This window comes from Ahaetulla prasina, chromosome 5 (assembly GCF_028640845.1).
Source record: "Ahaetulla prasina isolate Xishuangbanna chromosome 5, ASM2864084v1, whole genome shotgun sequence".
Taxonomy (NCBI): Eukaryota; Metazoa; Chordata; class Lepidosauria; order Squamata; family Colubridae; genus Ahaetulla; species Ahaetulla prasina.
Window position 1 is genome coordinate 76,929,402 of NC_080543.1, and position 9,883 is coordinate 76,939,284.

At 33.6% G+C, this 9,883-nt stretch overlaps 1 protein-coding gene across 5 annotated transcripts in view; it reads left to right on the forward strand.

Annotated features, from left to right (window-relative positions):
- Positions 1-7,062, forward strand: part of PDK3 (pyruvate dehydrogenase kinase 3) — a 117,122-nt gene extending 110,060 nt beyond the window's left edge. For 3 of the 5 annotated variants that reach the window (XM_058185943.1, XM_058185946.1, XM_058185945.1), the window contains one exon: positions 225-7,062. In XM_058185943.1, coding sequence (XP_058041926.1) covers positions 225-368 — 144 coding nt within the window. In that variant the 3' untranslated portion in view covers positions 369-7,062. The remainder of the gene's footprint in view (positions 1-224) is intronic. The other 2 variants (XR_009155420.1, XM_058185944.1) reach the window with 2 other exon arrangements.
- Positions 7,063-9,883: the final 2,821 nt, after the last annotated feature.

Sequence of the window (9,883 nt, forward strand, 5' to 3'; positions counted from 1 at the left end):
TATGACTATGTATCTGCAGTAAGAAGATACAAATCTATATGCTGCAGAAAGTGAAATAAAATATGGAAAGTACAGAAAGTCAAATAAAGATTGAAAATACAAAATATGATAAAATACATGTTCCATGAATCTGTATTGAGCATGTACACTCTGATGATCTTTCTCACTTTGTTGAGTTTTCTTGTAACCACTGGGAATGTTTTTGTTCCTGTTTCTTTCTTTAGGCACTATCAAGTGAATCGTTTGAAAGACTACCAGTTTTTAATAAGTCAGCTTGGCGACATTACAAAACCACTCCAGAAGCGGATGATTGGAGTAACCCTAGCAGTGAACCCAGGGATGCTTCCAAGTATAAAGCTAACAGATAATTCAGCATTTTCACCTTGATACATACTTGCATTCAACAATGCTTTGTTTCAGTTTCCAAACTCCTCTAAATATAGGTTTCTTTAGAAAAATCTGTTTAGGAATTTGAAATAGCAAGAACAGAGGACTTTGAAGGACTGGCATTATGCATTTTTGGTGTGAGGTATTGTAATTACTTTGCCAAAACATGCTTGGTTACTAAGTCATAAATTACAGAGAGAATTGCACTATGACTGCAATTAGATTATAAAATTGTATAGTAAAAAGGTACTATTTTTTAGGATCACTTTCTAGTCCTATGTAATAATTGAAAAAAATGTTTTGACTTGTTATTTGACAGTAATGTCTTGCACAGCATTATAATGGAACAAAAAATCTTGTGTACTTGAATATGTGCATAGGAAACTCATTGCTGCATTTTTATATGGCACTATATAATTCGCTATCTAAAAAAATGCTCATCATTATGGAAGTTTGTCAGATCTTACATCAGTATATAATTGTTGAAGTTATCCAAAAAGTCCTTAGGGCTTTAAATGTTTTGTTTCTAATTCCCAGTTTGAAGAGGCAGCTTATTTAATGCTGATTTTGTTTTCATGGAAAATAGTAAGACTTTCATTTTGCAGTCATGATCTTGATAAAATTTTCCTTTTTTGGTTAATAACTTCAACACTTTAAATGCATAAACTGCATCTTCTGCTAGGCCAAATCTATTGATAAATAAGACAATTATGTTTTATAATTGAAGTATTTTATACTGATTGTAAAAAATGAGTAATTTCAAATGTTGGCTTCATAACATCAAATATTTAATTTACAGTATTAACGTTAGTATTTTAGTCATTTGAGATCCATTTATATCAAAATGAAAATAATTAGCAAAAGGATCATAAAAGGAATGTCAAATATTGTTAAATTAAATATTGAACAGCACCTTGACATAAATATCTAAAAATTGTTTAAGATTTTTTTTAATGGAAAAAAAGAATAAAGGTGAAACAGAAGACACGTTTGAATGAAACTGCCTCTGACATTATGACTAGAAATAGAATTTGATTTTCAAAGAAATCAAGTAAGAATTGTTGTAATATTTTTTCAATATACATATTTATGTCTCTAATTATATACAAGCGTTTAATCATGGTTATTAATTTTATGCTATTACCTTCTTTCTGAGCATCAGAAATCCTTTGTACTCTGAAAAACATCCCTATTAGCTCTATGTATATTTCTAGTAGCTCACAATTTAATTAAAAAGAAAATAAGGTATAGAGTGATCAACAGAGTTATCGTATATCAACTTTTAGAACTCCTTATCTTGTGTGTAGAACTATTAATCTTACTGGGTTAAAGTGTCTTGGCACCTGAAAATCAGAGGTAGTAAATTCTTTGTTTTTCATATAAAAAGAACAAGAATGAAAAAATGTATTCATTTAAAATATATAATATAAAATATATTCAAATCTCTTCCAGAAGATTTGAAATGGATACTATTTGATTGAGCGCCAGTTTGGTGTAGTAATTAAAGCATCAGACCAGAAACTGGGAGATTGTAATTCTTATCTCACTTTAGACACAAAGCCAACTGGGTGACCTTGGGCCAATCACAGTTTCTTGGCACTAGGAAGAAGGCAATGGTAAACCACTTCCAAAAATCTCTCCAAGAAAACTGTAAGGATTATTCACACAGTTTCCAAGACTTAACTTAAAGGCATCCCTGCCTCTCAAACTACAGTACTGGATTAAAATTTATATTTCTGTCTTAGATATGACTGTGCCATTTTGCTGTGGAATTATTTTTAAAGATATAATAATAATAACAACAACAACAACAACAACAACAGGTTGTAAGGGATCTTGGAGGTCTTCTAGTCCAACCCCCTGCCCAGGCAGGAAACCCTACACCATTTCAGACAAATGGTTATCCAACATTTTCTTAAAAATTTCCAGTGTTGGAGCATTCACCACTTCTGCAGGCAAGTTGTTCCACTGATTAATTGTTCTAACTGTCAGGAAATTTCTCCTTGGTTCTAAGTTGCTTCTCTCCTTGATTAGTTTTCACCCATTGCTTCTTGTTCTACCCTCTGGTGCTTTGAAGAATAGTTTGACTCCCTCTTCTTTGTGGCAACCCCTGAGATATTGGAACACTGCTGTCATGTCTCCCCTAGTCCTTCTTCTCATTAAACTAGACATACCGAGTTCCTGCAACCCTTCTTCATATGTTTTAGCCTCCAGTCCCCTAATCATCTTCGTTGCTCTTCTCTGCACTCTTTCTAGAGTCTCAACATCCTTTTTACATCGTGGCGACCAAAACTGAATGCAATATTCCAAGTGTGGCCTTACCAAGGCATTATAAAGTGGTATTAACACTTCATGTGTTCTTGATTCTATCCCTCTGTTTATGCAGCCCAGAACTGTTGGCTTTTTTGGCAGCTGCTGCACACTGCTGGCTCATGTCTAAATGTTGTCCACTAGGACTCCAAGATCCTTTTCACAGTCACTACTATTGAGCAAGGTACCACATATACGGTACCTGTGCATTTTGTGTTTTTTGCCTAAATGTAGAACCTTACTTTTTTCACTGTTGAATTTCATTTTGTTAGATAGCATCCAGTGTTCAAGTCTGTCAAGATCCTTCTGTATCTTGAGTCTATCTTCTGGAGTATTGGCCATTCCTGCCAGCTTGGTGTCATCTGCAAGTTTGATGAGTTCCCCATCTATCCCCTTGTCCAAGTCATTGATGAAGATGTTGAAGAGTACTGGGCCTAAAACAAAGCCTTGGGGTACTCCACTGCATACTTCCCTCCATGTGGATGTAGTTCCATTGAGGACTACACTTTGAGTTCGGTTGGTCAGCCAATTACGAATCCATCTGGTGGTGGTGCTGTCTAACCCACATTTTTCTACTGTTGCCTTTTGGAATGTCTTGTTTATTCCTCAGACTAGCCTGCAGTCTTGGGATTTCCTGAAATATTTTCCCATCCAGTTACTAATCTGAGCTGACCCTATTGAGCTTTTCAGAGTCAGCTGAGATTGGCTAAAACCACTCAACTAGCTGTTAGGTGTTAGCCACTAGGTAGAAAATAAGGTCTGGATAAAAGCAAATTATATGTTTCTTCCTTCTGTAGTTTCAATTACACTGTTGTGCTCTTTTGTATAAGTTGTGGTCTCAAATATGGGCAACTTCATGCTAAAGTCTCATGATTCTTGTTTTACACACAGAAATGTGATTTAAGTATAAATGCAGCATTTTAATGTTTGGAAGAATTGTAGTAATATTATCTGTAGAATAATTTGAAGCCAAATTAGAAATTAAATTCAGCTCTGTGTCTCTATTATTACATATAAAAAGTAGTATTGGAGTAAAATAGCATTAGGAAGAAAAGCTTCATAAAACTTATTCTAGACTTGTTTCTCTACTAAAATGGCTCTCAAATGCTTTTTTATCTATATCATTTCCCATTGAGATGCTTGGTTTTAACAAACAGGATAAGGATTCAACTGTTGCTTCTTTTTTTATTTCCAAAGATTTTCAAGGATTCTGTGGGATTTTTTAAATAAATAAATTATAGTGAAATGTCAGTTTAACAGATCAGTTGGGAGGGAATGCCCATTAATTTTGCATATCCATCAAAATGCAAATTAAATAATTTGTGGTGATCTGAATCATTTGTGCAAATGGCAAACTGAGGCAAATAACGTGATTTGCATCTTTGAGTAAGGATGTCATTACAAAAATGATACAAACTGGATATAAATTTAACTAATTTTTAACTGTCTAGAGTATTTTGGATGCAATTGGTGTTATTTTGGAGGTGAAAGGTATAAATTTAGTCAATTATATTCAAAGTCCACTAAATCAAGGTTTATGAATTCCATTGAGAAAGAGAAATGTTGGATTCTCAAAGACATCTTGATTGGTTCTATTCGATTTTACTAAGGGAAGGCAAGTGTAATGTATAATATGTGATTTCTCTGCAATGCACTTTCTCAAAACTTTGTCTCATTTCTTTTTGAGAAATATTCTGGTAGCTGTAAATGCTCTAATGTATCGGAATTCAGGCATTTATTTTTTAAAATATCTGGAATACATTAGTATCTCAGCAAGGTTGGATTGGGGAGAGAGTAGAGGGCAAAAAATATGTCCAATGCAATCAGTACTTTGTGATATAGAATAGAAATCACCAAAATGTAGAGTGCTTGCTAATGGATAAACTGTTTTCAATTAAAAAGCATTTTGCAGGTTTTTTTTTCTCTTCCTTTTTTTAAAGTATCAAAAAGAATAAAAAAATTAAGGGGAAAACATAAAATGGAACATTAAAAATTTCAGTTGCTTTAAAACGGGTGTCAAACTCGTGTCGTCACATCATCACATGACATTGTGACTTTTCCCCTCTGCTAAACCAGGGGTGGGCGTGGCCAGCACATGATGCATCCAGCCTACGGGCTTGACACCCCTGCTTTAAAATGTATAATTCTGTTGAAGGATTGTACAGTAGAAGTCTTATTTGGGAAAAACCAGTGATGGCAATGATTTTAGTATTAACTTGTAGAGACATTAGGAAGAAAATGACTGGATTCATGTATGTGCTATTTTAGTTTATTTAACCATTGATCATTCACATATCACACTAAACAAAACCAACCAAGTCATCCTCTAGTGTAGCACAATGTGTGGAAGCCACTAAGTTGTTTTATTTCTTTCATACAGGTAGCAATAATGGCAGTGCCAGTTCTTGGCTGATGCAAAAAGAAAGTTTCAGCTATCTTGGAATCCTCCTGCTGTAAGAACATAACGTCTCCACCCTTACAGAGTGCTGTACTCCTTTCTCTCAAAATTATTTGAAAATCTAGGATTTAACAGCATCTTAAAATTCTTTGCATCTTGGCTCTCTCCTCTGAAATTGAAATTGTCCTCAATCAAGGGTACTTTACTCATTCCACAGAAATTAGTCTGTTTTTAAATTCATTAATCCTGTTAACCTAAATGAAAGTTATATGTCACTGTTAGGTAGTGGTATTTTTATTTTGTTAGAATAGAACTTTATTTGGTTAGAAAGCCTTTTCCTTTCCTAAGAGGAAGAAAAACTGGTTAATGCACATTTATTGAATATAATCAAATATTAGCTCATTGGTATTTTTATTTTATTTTATTTTATTTTATTTTATTTTTTATTTTTTTTATTTACATTTATATCCCGCCCTTTTCCGAAGACTCATGGCGGCTTACAGTGTATAAGGCAATAGTCTCATTCTATTTGTATATTTACAAAGTCAACTTATTGCCCCCCCAACAATCTGGGTCCTCATTTTACCTACCTTATAAAGGATGGAAGGCTGAGTCAACCTTGGGCCGGGCTTGAACCTGCAGTAATTGCAGGCTATTGTGTTCTAATAACAGGCTCCTAACAGCCTGAGCTATCCACGGCCCGTATTATCCACGGTATAATATGTCGGCCCATATTATCCACGGTATAATATGAGAGAGGAAATAGCTCCTTTTATATGCTTTTTAAATTATTTTTAATAATGATATAAAAATAAGAATAATGCCAGCAGGAAGAAATGGCAATGATTATAAATGAAGAAAACATAAAACACCAAAATATATTGTGATGATTAAAATAAAAATAAAAAAGAGGAAAAACTAACAAAAATGTAAACAGATTTCTGTAATATCCACAGGTATTGGTACAAAATTAATCCAGTCCATATATTAAATATGTCAGATGAAAATATATTTCATCTTATTTTCAGAATACATAAATGTCTGAAAAGGATCGAAAATCATATCCTGAACTCAATCCTTAAAAACAGATGGATATTTGCATTTAGATAAAATTATTCTCTTAGCCTTGCCCAGGCTTGATGAAGCCAAAACAGATTCCATGTTTTAAAATTATATTTCAACATCATATTAAACATTTAAGCGGGTGGGGTGGTTCTCAGAATTTATTGACATATGTAGTAATTTGAAAATAATATGACGTAGCTGAACCAGATCATATGAATTAAGGAATCTTCAAATCTTTTACAGCATTAGCATAAAAAAATCTTAATGCCTAACCCTTTTAAAACAGTTAAGAATGATACAAAAGCTTGACTTACTTTCTGGTGAATTAATTTTGTTTTTAAATCATAGGAAGTATAGTTTATATTTCTTAACATCAGAACCCACTAACCCTTCAAAATTTGAGTATTCCAGTTCTTCATTCCATAATTTAGATAAAGAACTGATACAAATTTATTTTTTTGTTTTTTATTTAAATTGGATTAATGGTTTCCATTAGAGTGCTGCTTCTATTGAGGATCCTAAAATTTCAGGTAACTCTGCTAATGTATTTGAGCCATTTTGCTTAGTATATGTCTCAATTGTATCTATTGATATGTGAATGTTGTAGGAAAGTTATGTTCAAAATACAGTCTCACAAAAGTTTTTGAAACAACCTTTAGAAGTGAACAAGTTTAGAAGTCAACAAGTCAACAAGTACAGGTAGTCCTCAAGTTACGAATGTAATGGAGCCTGCAAATTTCTTTTATAACCTGAAGATTTGCAGGAGTGAATCAACTAACTTAAACAGTATTGTGTAACACGTTCTAGAATTCTGGAGTTGCCATATATAAAGTTATTTCACTGTAAATGCTGTATATGTCCCTTCTTCCCTGCATATTGTGCAATAAAAATACTAAAATGATTGTTTATCATTGATTCTTGGGGGCTATATTTTAGCCATATATTCTTAAAATAGCTAGAGTTTGGCCAGTTAAATTTACTTCCCAAATTTAACTGCATTATTTAGTCTGAAGCCATTACCATACATACGGTGTGCTTTTGTTTCATTTATGATATCTTATTACTTAGTCTGCTTTAGAACTTTTTGTCACTAGAAGAGTGAGGGATTATTGCTTGTTATTGTTTTTATATTGGGGTTTTACTTTTAAAAGTAAAGAGTGAGTTGGGCAGCCATATAAATTTTCTGAAATAAATAAATGGGAGGAAATCTATTGTCCATATTTCAAGACAGTTGTGGCAGAAGCTATTGTTCATTGGATTATCTTTTTAGCTGTTTCATTGAACTAGATGCATACTTTTACTCCCTTTTTTTCCTCGTAGTGTGCTATACCTGTGTGTATACATTTCTGTAATTTCTGTATGTTGCATCTGTGTGTACTATTTGCTCTGGAAAAACAGAGTACACTGCATACACTGGATCATGTAACTGGGAGAGAGATTGAGTTTCCCATCTCATGCACAGATCAGCTGCCTTTCCCAGAAAGCTTGGGGGCTTCTCCCTATCCTTAACTACATGTGGCCTTGTGCTGCTCATTTTTCCCAGAGTTCTGTTCCCATTTTAAGAAATGTTCCCTTTTTTGCATTATATGCTCCATTCTGGCACAAGAATCCTTAGCAGCATTTTATTTTTGCAAAAACAACGCCTAACAAAGGAAAACAGGATTTTTTTTCATTCATTCCTATTTTGGTACAGTTCCTTTCTTGCAACCCAGTCCCAAGACATAGATTACTATAAAAAGGAAAAATGTATAGAATCTTTGCCAATAGTTAGAATACCACACTGATACTCTGGATAGAGCCTTATGTGTGAGCAGGTGTGTTTTGGGGGGATTATGTGAGAAAGAATGTCAATTCTTACAAAAAAAAATACATGTCTGATTTTGCACTTCTCAATCAGAGCACATTCCTGAGCTTGTAAATCTCATATCCTATACACGACTGAATGGATAACGTCATCATCATATTAAATACATGAAATGTAGCATAGCATAGGTGGCCTGTTGATATCTAGATGGATGAATTTATTATGTCATGATTGTGTAGACTGGGCATTGGTACTTTTTTTTCAAATTGTAACCACTTTTAGCAGTACCTGCCTTTTTACACTTGTGTTATAAAAGCAATAAAAATAGAATAAAAATAATTTAGTATTTTAAATATTTCTAGATAACAGTGATTAAAGGTTGTGGAAAATGTTTTTTTGTACAACTCATTATTCAGGTGATTAAAATTTTTACAAGATATCGTAGATAAGACTTGAAGTTACATGGAGGACATTATGTTCTGGGATGTTTAAGTGGTTTTGGCAAGAAGTAATATCCTCTCAGATTCTTTAGTTTGAATTGAATTGAATTAAACTGAACATTATTTTGGCCAAGAGAGATTTGACACACAAGGAATTTGTCTCCAGTACGGAAGCACTCAGTGTACATGTAAAGCAACAGAATCATCATCATCATCATCATCACAATAAAAGGGTGGAGTAAAGAAAATAATAAATAATACTACAACCACACTACATGGATAAATATACATAGACATTAGACAGCACTGTAAGAATTAAGTGTTCCACAAAGTGATGGCACAGAGGAAAAAACAGTGTTTAGTTGTTTTGGCATGTGATGCCAGGAGTTGAAACAGTTTATGGCCAGGATGTGACAGGTCTAGATATTTTCTCAGCCCTCTGACCCATACAATATACAGGTCTATGGAAGGCAGGCTAGTTGCAATTGTTCTTTCTGCAGTGTTAACTATCCATAGGGAGTCTACCTATCCTGTTTGATTGTTGTACCAAAATCAACAGTTATAGAAGTACAAACGATAGACACAATTCTTTTGCAAAACCGTATCAGTAGCTCCTGGGGCTGTCTGAACTTCCTCAGTTGACGCAGAAAGAACATTCTTTGTTATGTCCTTTTAATGATGGTTTGAATGATAGGTGTCTACTTCAAGTTTGTGATCAATAAGGATAACCTGTGCTTATTTTTAAAGTTTTAAAGTTTATTTGTGGTGTATCAACATAACTTTCCCCAAGCACTTTCTCCTTTGCATGACATTCAAATCGCAAAAACAAAAGATAATTTTCCTGGTCCCAAGTTTATGCCCCTTACTGTCATGATTGCTTGGAGAAGTTACATTCAGCATAAATTTAACGCCTTCCATAGTGATAAACAACAAACCCAAGCATTCCTGCCTTTGTATCCCACCATTTGGATTTCCTCGGATGTGTTCGTCTAATTCGTCAGTGTTTTTCTTGAAAGGGTATCGGCATGAGTGACAGGCCACTGATTTCAGAAAAAGAGTTTTAGAACTGAATGGAGTCTGCATCCATGAGCAGGACCTTGCAATTTGAACTTTTTATGTATTGCTTTAAGGAAGATTCATATTAAAATGGGAATTAATCTAATTAATATTCATTTTGAACATATTCTTGTGCTTCAAATTTTAGACAAGGTAAGTAAAAGTATATGCAAATCACTTGGAATCAGTTTCCTATTTGCTTTTACAATGTCTGTACTTTGTATCCTGAACAACATAAAATAATAATGTGGGTGATCTTATTGCACCTTATTTTGCCAGTTTTTCTGCTACAAAAAGTATTTAAAATCCCTGCTATTAATTCTGTTCATGAACTTTTGGAGTAAAATTTACAGTGATTTGCATCTATTTGAGTCACAAAATATCTGATTAGTCTGATCATCTTGTACATTTTTTGCTGTTCTT